Source organism: Vigna radiata, chromosome 10 (assembly GCF_000741045.1).
Source record: "Vigna radiata var. radiata cultivar VC1973A chromosome 10, Vradiata_ver6, whole genome shotgun sequence".
NCBI lineage: Eukaryota > Viridiplantae > Streptophyta > Magnoliopsida > Fabales > Fabaceae > Vigna > Vigna radiata.
Window position 1 is genome coordinate 14458818 of NC_028360.1, and position 14421 is coordinate 14473238.

The 14421-nt window shown below is 32.2% G+C and overlaps 1 protein-coding gene across 4 annotated transcripts; it reads left to right on the top strand.

The window, feature by feature from the left end:
* Positions 1-6764: 6764 nt before the first annotated feature.
* On the top strand, positions 6765-13770 carry LOC106774434 (phosphoglycolate phosphatase 2). 4 transcript variants are annotated; one of them, XM_022786643.1, is made up of 11 exons: positions 6765-6931; positions 7011-7171; positions 7263-7334; positions 8715-8786; positions 9165-9239; positions 9326-9378; positions 11895-11992; positions 12087-12186; positions 12282-12385; positions 12473-12567; positions 12679-12890. In XM_022786643.1, exons 1-11 carry the CDS (start codon positions 6853-6855, stop codon positions 12784-12786), a joined length of 1017 nt encoding a protein of 338 aa, XP_022642364.1. In that variant the 5' UTR covers positions 6765-6852; the 3' UTR covers positions 12787-12890. The 4 variants fall into 4 exon arrangements, with proteins under 4 accessions (XP_022642364.1, XP_022642366.1, XP_022642365.1 ...); XM_022786645.1 differs by lacking the exon at positions 12679-12890 and adding an exon at positions 13747-13770 and having other exon boundaries at positions 6766-6931; XM_022786644.1 differs by having other exon boundaries at positions 6766-6931; positions 12717-12890.
* The last annotated feature ends 651 nt before the right edge of the window (positions 13771-14421 follow it).

Sequence of the window (14421 nt, forward strand, 5' to 3'; positions counted from 1 at the left end):
TCTTCTCTCACACGTGTGTAATGCAATTATATAACCCAGGTATCAAAGAAACACCCATAATTTTTTATTTTTATTTTTTTTGCTTTATTTATTTATTTATTTATTTTAATTTCACCCTTTGTATTAGTATAAAGTTATAGCTTAAATTACCAGCATTGCCACCCCGAACTCTCTTTCGTCTTTTTTGCCAACCACCATCTACTTTGTCTTCTTCAAATCAATGTTCCATTAAATTCCATTAAATTTTCGTGTTACTTAAATTAAGGAAATTTCCAATTTGGTAGGTATAATAATTATCAAAAACAGGAATACCTATCTTAATAATAGTATCTGAACATTGCTAAATATCCGTCTCCCAAAATTTATAATTAAAAATATTAACTAAAACAGATAAAAGAATTAACATAATCTATCTTTTCAATGTTGAAAGTATATGTATACTTTTCAAAGTCTATTGAATGGTTTACTTGTAATTGTTCTGGAATTTTTCATCGTCATTGAATTTTGCTGGTGACAGGTTATTTTATATATTTGAAAAAATATAGATAAAGCTTGTATATGAAATTCTTACAACTTTTTTTACAGGTGTTTAATAACGTGATTTTTAATAGTTTTACATTAACATTTCAAATTAATCTCCTTGAAATAATAAAAAATATTCGACCACGACATCCTCGTTTGTTCTCCACATGAACCCCACGAGGACTGTGTGCGAGTTGCCAGATATGCTCCACTGCGTATCTAAAGCTCTAAACCCCTAGATCCAACGGTGGAAATTAAGCCAGTTTGGGAGGTCAAGATGAATCTGGCTGTTCAGAAAAACGTGGATATCTGTATTATTATATTTATAATTTTGTATAACTGTTTTCACGTTTTTTTAATTAGATAAAAAAAATTAAAATTAAAATTATTTTATTATTTGATAAAATATACAATTTTATACATTTCTTAATTAGAAATAATTGAATAATGATAATTAAACATAAATAAATAACTCCTTATTTTTTTAGGAAATTATTTATATTTTGTTCTTTTAAGTTATACTCTTTTCACATTATAGTATTAATTAATTATTTAATATTTAATATTTAATCTCTGAGTGTATGGTTCACGTGGCATCTTTATAAAATAGATGTTTACTGTATATCCCTGTCACCATCAATAGTTTATATTCTGGCTCTTTCCTTTAGCAATAAAGTGCTAAAAAATCATAAATTAGTATCTTGAGGAAGGGATAGAAAATTATGGTCCACTTGTATCGCTTTAAATATATTTTCCATATAAAGTTTTATTAGTATAAATATAACCAAGTACACATTGTTTAAATAAAATAATTGTAATTAAAAAAAATCCAATAAAAATATAAGTCATATTGTACATTATAAAATCTATACTTTGTAAATAACATAACAACATGTATCGATGTCAATATTTCAAAAATTACATTATATTATAGGTATACTATTTCTCTAATAGAACTATATTTTTTTATATTGTTAGTGACCTATTTGAGTCTAAGTCTGCATGGTACACGTGCTATTTATTTAATAGATCTTTGAATCTGTTTTTATAGTGAAATTGGTGGAAGATAATTGTATTTATTATTTATAATAGAATGTTACTAATCAAGTGTTATAGTATTTTTTTTCTTAATCTTATACTCATAAATTTTATCTAAATTTAAATTTGCATATATATTGGGTGAAGACCAGCTATTTATGTTAATAAGAAAATAAGTTTTGAACCTTCCACTCGAATTACCCCAAATTGCTAGTAATATCAATACTTAAAAAAAGCGCATATCAATTTTTTCCTAAAATATTAATGTGAAATTTAAGTGTAAATATGGTGTAAATTGAGAAAAATAAACCGTATATAAAAAAATATTTATAAATATATTATTTGAAGTTTTTACTTATTATAAATAGTATTAATCTCTTACAAGAATTTGATTTAGATTTCATTCATCAAGTATATGTTAAAAATATTATAAATATACGATGTTGGGGGATAAAGATAAAAATAAACAAACGAATAATAATTAAGTTTTTTTTAAAGAAAGAGGACTGGTTGATAATGATGTAAATAATAATGATTAATAATTCTTTAAAGAAATACGATCGGTTATAATGATTAAGATGGTAAAATGATTTATTTTGTTAAAGTAATTTTTCAATATTAAATTTTAATTTTATACAGTTAATAGAATAAAAAAGAGTTGACACTACTCTTAAAAGAAAATTGAAGGAATAAGATGTTTTAATCTTTAATCTTAACTTCTAAATCGTGTGAAATTATTATCGAAATAAATCATACCTGAAGATTAATAAAGTTTCCATTTTAAGGACAACTTCGATGTTTTGACCATAAATTCATTGAAATAACAACAGTTTAAATCTTACATCATTTATATAAACATGAAATTAATATAAAAATAATAAAAGTTTTGATTATTTTCAAAAATTTAAATTATAACTATTTGATAATTAGAAGTACCAATGAGTTAACTCAGCTGACAGAAGATTGACTCACCACAAATAGAGTTAAAAACCAAACTTATTTTTTGGTGAGTTATAAATTTTGTAACCCGCTCAACCTAAGGTTGTGGATAGTAAGTTTGCTGACTTCCAAAAGTTTTAATTTTACAATTTATTTTATATATTTATTACAATACAATGAAAATATATTGACTTTGATTTATTAGTTTAACAACAAAATTAAAGTGTTCACCTAAATCTTTAAATATTAATTTAAATAGGATTAAATATATTTTTAGTCCCTAAACTATTAAGTGAATTTATTTTTAGTCTCTTTTTCAAAGTAAACTACATTTTAGTCATTCTCTTTAAAAAAAATCATAATATTTTGTCTTTCAGAACCAACAGCGTTAAAAGAAAAAAAAGCTGACATTACTAACATCTAGTCACGTGTGATCACATATTTCTTTTTAAAATTAACCATATTGGATTTTTTCAGGGCAAACGTTAGCGTCTCCTTGACGTTAGTTGCCTTTCTTCTTTCTTGGGAAAAACAGGGTTTATCTTATTCCCTCTTCTTTCTATGTGAGAACAGCAACATCCACCGAGTCAGGCCACAGAGAAAGAAACACCATCACTCAACAGGACATGTTCTCCTAGCCACCGGCGAGGCCAACCATCGCCAATGCCTCAAACGGAAGAACCCGCACCCTTCATGGCAGACCAACCTCTCCCGATCTCCACTGAGAAAGATTGACCAATGTAAAAAAAATGACATGACGCACCACCGTTAGCCACGTGAGCTTCTTTTTAACGCTTTTAGTTTTGAAGGACGAAAAATTATAGTTTTCTTAAGGAAAAAGACTAAAATGTGACTTACTTTGAAAGAGGAACCAAAAACAAATTCATTTGATAGTTTGTGGACTAAAAACATATTTAACCCATATAAATATAGTATTTAAAAATTAAAGTATCATTATATATTACTTTAAGAAACAAATAAATTAAACATCAAATTATTACACTTAATTTAATAACATTATTATGTATAAAAGAAAATCAAATTAGGAACATATATAACATAATATAATTATAAAGTAGTAAATAATTATAATAAAAAAAACTTATAAAAATTATAAACAAATTAATAAAGTATTGTTATTGGTGAGTTATGGGTCAATTCATCCTAAATCTCAATGAGTTCAATTCAATACGTATTAAAAAAAACTAAATTTTTTTTCAAACTTAATACAACTCTATTTGAATTCTTTGTGAATCGGATCTCATAAAACAAAACTCATTTTGACATATCTCGATAATAATATAATTTTTGAAAAAACATACACATTTCACTAACAATATTTTTTTATAATTTATATATTTTTACATCATCTTATATCAATTATTTTTAAAAAATAATTTTATAAACTGACATATTAATTCATAATTTATTGACCTACTTAGCAACTAACAAGGAATACTGTTTTACTAGGTCAACGAGCAATTATCCATTTTTCATGCATGTGCTTGCAGAAATATTGTCGTCAGCAACATGTTTGAAGATAGACACAGATTTAAGTTTTACTAAGGAAATCTTATCTCACTAATAATCATCATCAGAATTCAAATAATTATACTCATTATTTATTTTTAGTTAGATTATAGAGTGTATTAAGAATGAATCAATTCCATTAAAGAGCAACAGTCCTTTTGTCGTAAACTAAACATGAAATCTCGAGTACTTGATAATTACATTGGACATGAACTGGAAAGTGTCGTATGAATAAAGCTGTCGAGAATTAAAAAAAGGAAGCAAGAAGGAGAGTGACGTGATAATCTGAGATTTCAGTGTGTGGTGCTTGTCTTCTCGTATGAAAATGTTTTATATCCATTAAATAGCTTCAATTCAACCCAATTCTAGATAATGATTTGGTCTAACATTTAAAATGGTTCACATCTCGTAGTAAAATCTGAGGCTGAAATTTGCTCCTTGGATATTTCGTATCTCCTTTACCAGTATCAAAATTTTAAAGTTTTTTTTTTTTCTTGAGTTTTTCTTCATAATTTTCTCTTCTTTAATATTTTATCGAATACTTCTTTTATTGAATCTTCTCTTCTTAATTTTTTCCTTTTTAATATTTAATCATCTTACTGATTTTTTTTAATCTTTAGTCACCTTCTTGAATTTTATTTTGACTCTTGATTTGTAAAACCTAAAAAAAACATTTTAAAAATAGTAGTGGTTTAAAACAGTACAATTCTACTGTTTTAATATTAAAGAATTTTAGCATAAATATAGTTTTGTTGCGACGAGTTTTATAATTTTAAAATACTTAATGTTTGGAATCCATTTTTTTAGAATTCTTTGACTTTTTTAAGGGTTACGGTTCTCTATTTGTCTATTTAAACATCAAAGATCGTTTGAATAGTTTTCGCCACAAAATCTTCAATTATAACCGATCAGTTTATCAGTTAAAGTAAGTTGGTTTTTTACTAATTTCTTTGGTTAGTTTCATTTTTCTTGCTGTTAGCTCTCTTTATTTTGTATGTGAAGTTTGAGTATTTTATAAGACTCTATATGGATAGGCGGTCCTAATGGTGTACTCAGGTCATTTTCTGTGTTTCGTAGGAGTAAATATGAATTTTTGTACATTGGAGTTGTTTTAGACTTTTTAGAGTTGTTTGATCATTTGTCAAGTAAAAGAAGCTAAATGCCTTATTTTAAGTTTTTAAGTACGGTAATAATTTGAGTTAGTCTGCTTAAGTTAGATTAAATGAATTGAGTTGTTGAATTTGCATAGTTGAGCTTGCTGAAATTATGTTGTGTTGTGGTATAGTTGCTTGATTTTAGTTTGAAATCTTGTTGTCTGTTATGAGAAAATTCTAATGTGATTGCTTGTTAAATGGTACTTGATTTGGTTGTTTGAATTGATGAAATTGAAGTCATCATTAACAGATATTGATGTTAAATTGTGTTTTGGGTAATGGGTTAAAATGCTGGTTGAATTGATATAGAATTGGTAGGTTGACATGTGAAATTCTATGGGAATTACTTACTGAGTGAGCTTGATGTTAGAAGTCCGTGTTTATGTCATTTAAGACTTGATTACCTTTTTGTTTTGCTGAAATTTGGTCTTTGATATGCAAAGTTGTTGTTTGAGGTTGTGGTGGTTGTTGGTTTGATTTAATGGATTGAGTCACTGGCCAATTGAGCAAATTGGTATTCAATATGATATTTAAACATGTTTTAGATTCCATTGTAGAGTCAAGAATACCAATTTGGTCATTTGGACACGTCTTGAGTACAACCAGATCAAAAAATCAATGTTGTTGTTTTCTGGTGTGGCGTTAAACACTGAAACGTTAGAGAGCCTCTAAGCTCCAAGGTGCTGAGCACCATTTTGGACGTTGAGCACTGCAAAGTTAGAGAGCTCTTGTGTTGTGTGGCGCTCAGCGACACTTTTGAACGTTGAGCATCATTTCTTCTCTATGGGTCTGAAACCTTTTCTCTATAGTTTGTTGAGCGACAGTGGGGGCTCACTAGGCGAGCATGGTTACGTGAGCACCAATGTTAAGCACTCCCTCTTCCTAAGCCATTGCATGTTTATGTGCTTTTTTTTTTTTTACTTTTGCTTTGTTTGAATTAAGTCACCTAGGATTTTGTGCATGTGTATTATTATATTGCTGAAGTTTCATGGGTGGAAATCTAAATATGAGTAGGTATGGTATTTTCTCACATATGAAATGGTGTTTGTTCAATTATGATATGGTAAAGTATGTGGAGAAGTCAGATATTTTAGTAAATTACCTTTAGAACTAAGTAACATGCATCAAGAAGTCAAATAACTCGATAGAAAGTCTAATCAACTTGTTAAGATATATGGATAATTCATATAGTTCGGTGAAAAGTCTGAATTACTCGATCTGATATACAAGCTTTTCAAATATTTGGTCGAACTATTTAACTTCTCAATACACTTTACCAAACTTTTTGAATATCGTACTAAATTTATCGAGTTAATACAAATGTCTTACAAAACTATATATGAATTTTTTACACTTTTAGTTAAGCTATCCTCCTACAAACCTCATATCCTCTCCATTATACAATTACAAATTTTTACACTATAAATTTATATTTTGCCACATTAAACCACTTTAAGAAAACTAAAGACATATATTTATTGATGCAAATTAATAAATTTGGGACAAAATTGATAGAAAATTAAAAGGTGTAAAAAGATAGCACACACTCCCCCCAAACTATTTTTCCTTTTATTTGGACCACTAACTGACAGACACGTCATTGTTGTTGGCGTTTGAACTGTCAAAGCGACGAAGTGAAAGCACCTTTCATCCTGTATCTTCTTCTGCCATGAGTTCCCAACCTCTGTCACCAAGCAATTTCAAGGATCTCTTCGATTCCGTGGAAGCTTTTCTCTTCGATTGCGACGGTTGGTGACTCTGCAACATTCTTCTCACCTACTTTCAATTCCATGTATTGATTCATTCCATCTCGCACTCTTGAATTAGGTGTCATTTGGAAGGGCGATGAACTCATCCAAGGCGTTCCGAAAACTCTCCAAATGCTTCGCTCCAAGGGAAAGAAGCTCGTCTTCGTCACCAACAATTCCTGGAAGTCGCGCTCTCAGTACGCTCAAAAGTTCCAATCCTTAGGAATTTCTGTTTCGCAGGTTCTCTTGTCTTCTCTTTCTTTCGCTTACAATTTCGACTTCGATGTTCGCTGAATTCTTTTTGTAATCTTGTTCTTTTTGCGTTCCGCAGGACGAGATATTCTCCTCGTCGTTTGCAGCTGCTATGTACTTGAAGGCCAAGGATTTCCCTTCACAAAACAAGGTTCCCAAGTCATAGTTTCTTTTATTTTAATATCTTTCCGCGGGATTATTAGTTACTCGTGAATGAAGAATGTTATTGGTGCTACTGTGTGCCACATACACATAGTCCTAAATTGACTAGGAGTTGAAGTCAAGGTAGTTTATAAGCCTTTGTTTTATTAATTCACCAATGCACTTTTAAAAACTGAATGGCTCACTCGAGACTTAAAGTCGACAATATCTATAATATGATGAACATGGAAATGTTGCAGACTTGACATCACACCATCAAAACTATGAGGAGGCATAGGCCATACACGTGTGAGCCTAAAGGCCCCTACCCCTGACCGGGGCTTCTATTGTTTTGGTTCACAGAAAAAGTCTTACAGTACTTAAGTACCGGGACTTGACCGAGGGTCATTGCTAAACACCTTTGTTTCCTAAACAACAAGGCTCTTCTCAAGAACAAGACCATGAGCTCTACATAACAGACAGTTGATTCTGTTAACTTATATGTAGAAACTCTCTCAGATTAATATCTCCAAAAGTTGTTGTTGTTGTTTTTTTTTACTTCTTTGATAAGATAAACACGCTAAGTACCACTGTGGAATAATGACATCCCTACTAAGTTGCCATGTTATATTGAATTAACTTACTTACAAGCTAATTTCAGTGTTTGGAAAAACTTATTTCATTTTTTGTATTATTCTCTTCTCTTTTCAGTACCTGTAGAAAATGTTATATAAACAACACCCGTGATGTAGTGATTGGTGAGTGTGACAAGGTTGCAGACTTAAAGCTCAAACATTAAAATCTGTAATAGAACTTATGATTGATAGCAGACTATTATCATATAGAGTTGGTGAATGATATGGAAGCATTCATTCCGTTTTCATATCTTACATCAATAACATTTTATTCATGTGTATCTTTTTCGCAATTAACAAAAGTTTGACGTGTTAATTAGTAGAATACTCGGCAATTTGAAATTTTCTTGAGTGATATTAATGAAAATAGTATTCTAAAAAACTTGTAGAATTTAAGGAACTGTTTTTCTTAGTTGGAATGATAAATGATGCATTGTTTTGTTGTGTTTCCCGATTTTCAAATATGGTTTCAAATCAGGGATGATGGAAAACTGAATCCATGTTGAATGATCAACAAGCTTTATATACAAAGCACATTTGGTGGTGGGTGACTGGTGATTAAGGGCTAGGCTAACTGAAATAGTGCTAAATTGACTTGACAATGAATGCTTGGTAATTAATTAAAATGAAACCAGGGTGATGATTTTCTTCAAATTATATTTTCACTTTCCTCTCATTAGACTTTTGCCTTCATAGTAAATCACCCATTTGCACAGTTATGTGATAATTTTCTCTACCGGTGTTCTTTATTTCAGGTTTATGTGATTGGTGGGGAAGGTATACTGGAGGAGTTGCAGCTTGCTGGCATTACAGCGTTTGGTGGACCAGTAAGTTGTGAATCTGTCTCCCTCTTTCTCTTTTTCCCTCATTGAAATTGAATACATGTTGTCCAAAGAGTTACTTAGGAGGCTCGCCCTGCTGTTCCACTATGCTAGTTTTCTTGTTCATGTTCTCTTTTTGCTTGTAAAGTTTGTTGATTTGGATGATTATTCACCTTGATTGAGTTGAAACGACTTGTGGGTAAACAAGTACTTGTGCTTGTGTTACTTTTGAAAAGGAAACACTTACACTAAAGTTTGGTCCGAGTGATCACAGTCAAGTCTATTATTAGGCTACGTCTTCTTAAAGGCAATGCACACTTCAAGGAAAACAATAAGAGAGGGATGTGAATCACATGATTGTCACATAAGTTATTCTCGCTAAAGCATTCATTGGTGCAGGAAGATGCAAATAAAACGATAGACCTGAAGCAGAACTGCTTTGTTGAGCATGATAAGAGTGTAATGACACCTTGCTCATTGTTAATTTGTTATTGAGTATCTTCATCGAGATCGGTGCTTGCAGTTAACTGAGTGGTTTCTTTCAGGTTGGCGCTGTAGTGGTTGGTATAGACCCAAACATTAACTATTACAAGCTTCAGTAAGAGAATCTATTCCTTTTCTCTTTTATTTAAAATTTTACATTCTGGTTCATATTTCCTCTGACTCGTACCTCATACAAACACTGATCTAATTATAATTTATGTACAGGATAATTAAGGTAACAAAAAGAATCCCTATATATCTGCTAAATGTATCTTATCCCTTTACATTCAACCTAATCAGATCATATATTCAATAATCAAAACTTATCTTCAAAAGTTGGAGCATATATGTCATATGTGCTAAGCTTGTTACAAATATGATTAATGTGAAACCCCTTGAGAGATTTTTGGAACATGTCTGCCAGCTGGTTACTAGAGCTAACAAAAATCAATAGTGATTTTTCCTGAGAACACTTCCTCACAAAATGATAGTCTATCTCTCTGTATTTAATCTGTTCATGGAAGACTGTATTAGACACAATATGACAAGCAACTGATCGCACATAAGATTAGTGCCCTCAATCTCCCCCAATTGGGACTGCTGAAGGAGTTGTCATTGCCATGTTTTATCGCTTGCAGCTGCTGCCATGACATCATATTTGGGTTCAACAACTGATTTGACAACTATATTCTGTTTCCTGCTCCTCCTTAGGCGTAAAATACCTCCAATAAGAAAACATTAGCTTGAAGTGGATTGTTTGTATGATGGTAATTCTGCCTAATTTGCATTAGAGTAACAATCAATTTAGAAAGTGCTTTTGTTCTCATATAAGCATTCGGGACCTAGTGGATTCTTGATGTAACAGAGGATGCACATGATGACATTCCACTGACTATCACAAGGGACATTGAGGAATTGACTTACTACGTACATAACGTGACATTGGTCCTAGTGCCTAAGGTCATTGAGTCAGCCAATGACTCTACAATACCTTTTTGGGTTTTCCAAGGTTCCCTTTGCTCGAAAGAATTTTAAGGTGAGGATCCATAGGGGTGTCACTAGGACAACACTCAAGCATGTTAGTCTAAATGAGGATATCCAAAGCATATTTCCATTAGGAAATGACAATCTTGAAGTAGATTGAGCAACCTCAATGCCCAAAAATATTTGAGCAATCAAAGATCTTTTATGTGGAACTCATTTTTGGATGAGACTCTAGTCGGTTGATACACCTCAAAATCATATGCCATCAAGATATACCACCAAATAAAAGCATGTGCCAAAAATGAAAATTGGAGGAAGAAAATGGAGTGATCAACTTTGCAACAAGTCATACCAAACTGAACTAGAGCCGAGCTAAAATGACCCAACTAGGCACGGGGAGATTGCTACGAGGAGATTGCTACGAGGAGATTGCTTCAATACATAAAGGAGAGAGTCATAGGAGACAAACAAAATGAGAGCCACTGGAATCAGTAAATATTGGGGGTTGATCCATGTAAACCATTTCCTGTAGCTCACCATGTAAGAATGTAGTTTTAGTAATCTAATTGCTTAAACGGCCAATCACAGATAACAAACTCGGCAAGAAATAGATTAACCAAAGTAATTTGAGTATAGCCTTTCTCCATCAAACAAGCTTTGAACTGATCAACATTACCATCCAATCCAACCTTGATTGTATACACACTACGACAACCAATAGTAGTATTGCCTGGAGGTGATTGGACCATCTCCCATATGCCACTGGTATGTAAAACAATCATGTCTTCAAATACCATTTGTCACCACCAGGATTAGCCTTACCTTCACCTATAGACTTGGTAGTAATCACAAAATCCAAAATAAAGGAGAAATAGTAAGGTGATCAGTTATAACATGGAAGAATGCAAAGATGTTTAGGATTGAAGTTTGATCCCTTGTTCTCTCTCTCTCTATCCTTTTCTTTTCTTGTGCAATTATTATCCTTGGTGGTGAGTAACATGTTTGGCATTTCATCGGCCAACCTCTCTCATCATGGATGCTTTCTTTTGGCAACCCCGGTGCCACCAAACGCTCATCCATATGTTACCACCATGTGAACCAAACAGGTCTTCGTCCACATGACATGCGCTTGTCTTTATTCGTGCAAAACCGTTTTCTGGAGTGATCCACATAGTTATATAAAGTGAAATCCTTGAGAAACAAAAAAGTTAGGATCTTCTATAATTATTATAAGTGAGGGAAGTATGTGATTTTATCCTTTAAGAGTGGTAAGATCTTTGTGGTCAGATCTTTAGAGGACTTTAGTTGATAACATTTTGTTTACATTAAAGCTTTGCATGGATTATTTGTAGACTGTTGAAATGACTAATAAGTTCATAATACTGTGAGAATGATTTAGTAAACAAACTACGTTTTTTTAGTACATTAATGATGTGGTAAGAGGTTTTTTAGTTAATTAACCCAAAGCAGAATAACTAAGAATAGGCTTTGCATATAATTTTTTGTTTATGTTGGTACAAAATAGGTGAATAAAATCATCAAAATCTTATATTTATATATGCGCTCATTATCTTATTTTCTAGCCACATGTACTTAATTACTTGCATTTTTAGTTACATATTTTGATATTTTAATGTCATCTGGTAGGTACGGAACCCTTTGCATACGAGAAAATCCAGGATGCCTTTTTATTGCCACCAACCGTGATGCAGTTGGACATATGACAGCTTTGCAAGAATGGCCTGGTCCTTCTTTCAACTCCATTTTACTCTTAAACAGTGTAGAATTAGTATGCAACTTGATTTTATGTCCTCATAATTGATAAAACTTGGATTTCAGGTGCGGGGTGTATGGTTGCTGCTATATGTGGATCAACCCAGAAGGAGCCTGTTGTGGTAGGGAAACCATCAACCTTTATGATGGAGTTTTTACTTAAGAAGTAAGAAAGTTAAATGCTTAAATGTCTTGGTATTTCCGGAATGTTGTCTTTTATGTTATAGTTTTCTCAGCATATATAACAATATTTTTTGGAAGATTCAACGTAAGTTGCTCCAAGATGTGCATGGTGGGTGATAGACTAGATACTGATATTTTGTTTGGACAAAATGCTGGTTGCAAAACACTTCTAGTTCTTTCAGGTAATGGGATTGTCTTTTTCTGTATATATATTACTAGAGAAGTCGTTCATAACATATTGCGATAATTTTTATTGTGGAAACAAACAGGTGTCACAACTCAATCAGCTTTACAGGACCCTTCAAATAATATTCAACCTGATTACTACACAAATACAATTTCTGACATGGTTGACTTATCAAAAGTATGAACAGGTTCTTCCCAATTTAGACATTCTTTTACACCAATATTGAGAGCACAGCTGTGCTCCACATAGAACACTTTTCTATTTAATTTTTTCACAATCTAATTATAGCTTATATCTGGATCTCTGTTACATCACTTCGTTGTGAGGTGGTTTGCACCAAGCATTAAATTGAAGAGATATGGTTGCTCTCCTTTGCGAAGCAGAACTATTTTATAATTGCACTGTATACTCATTTCTTCACGACGAGGGGATGAGGGGAAATTACTCGTTCTGGCATTTCAATAAATGAGGCATTGTAATGCAAATTTTTATATTTCCAATGCTGCAGTACTTCATTGAAATTTACCAATTTGGCTCTGTTGTATAACTGTATGGTTTATTCATTCAGTCTCAGTAGGGTAGCTCATCCAACAGGGTTTATTGGATTCAAATTCAGATGCTTTAGAAACTCCAACTTTAGCTGGGTATGGGGGTTGGGAATAAAATGGTAACTGTTGTGTTTTTTTTTTTCCAAAGTGGGATTAATATGGTGCTTTTATAATGGGAAGTCCTGATTGTCACATGACTACAAAGGGAAAGATCATAAACTAGCAAAATCAATGTTTGAAACAAATAAGCTATAAGTTAAAATAGCCTATTTGCTTTTTGACATTGAGAAATATTTAGACAATTTTTAACTGAAAATCTAAATCAAGACATAATCTGATACGTTGTTTAAGTATTAGCACGGCCTGGATGAAGCCACATTAAGTCATTCGGGGACAAGGGCCAATGTCCCATAAGACGATAAAAAGTTATCCACTACAAATATCTATTCTTGTTGCAAAAAATAAGCAGATAACAATTCTAGCTAAGCAAAGTATAAGAGGATAGAAGGATTATAGTAGAAGAACTTAATAAGCAATCATATATCCGCATAAAAGGGATTATGCTATTAAGTATCACTGGCAAGATGTTCTGTCCCACACCAACACTTCATTATGACTTGTCTCTTTTAAACGTGCCAACCTCGAACTATAGAAGTTTCCAAATGAACAAACACAAAGTCATCTCGTCTGGATGGTCTACCATCATGAATAGTGCCCAGATTGAATTTCGAAGCTACCTTGCCAATTCAGGTGGTACAGGACTATTACTTGGAATAGGCATGTGATATTTTGGTCCTGATGGTGGCAGGTTAGGTGAAGTCTTATCAGAAAGATGACTCTTCAGGTTTCAACCCCCAAATTTTTGGTAAAATTTACTTGGATACACTCCACCGTCACAAACATCAGTGTGATCATTTCAACGTTCACATGCTTGCCATGGTTTGGTTTCATGCTATGAGCCACATCAAGAATGGCAACATAAGTTGTATCTAAGACATCATACATGGCATGGTACTAAATCCTTCGAGATCAATCTCCTCTACACCTGATATTTCTCAGCATGCAAAGCAGTCACGACTCACGTGTTACCCTTTATGCAAACCATATCTGCATTTTTTATCTTGTTTAGTGTTCATCAAAGCAATAGCTTTCATTTCATTTAGTTCATCACCCAACCCTCTGTTCATTTTTGTTCTTTTTTGTTCCCTGTTAAAAGAATTCTGCTTTCTTATAAACTACCAATATTTTCTCCTTTTCTTTACATTAAACCAATCTCTTGATAAGTATTTTCTTATCTTCCTTCGATGCACATATTGGGCCATGGGCCCAATGTATCTAAATGGGATAATGGCCCAATACTAGCCACATTCTAGATAAAAAAAAAAAGAGAAGGGTCCTGTGTTTTGTCGCATCTGGAGAAATATTCTCACGCTGTGCTCTGTCACAATAATTGACTTGATACACTCCCGCATCCCTCGGCTGT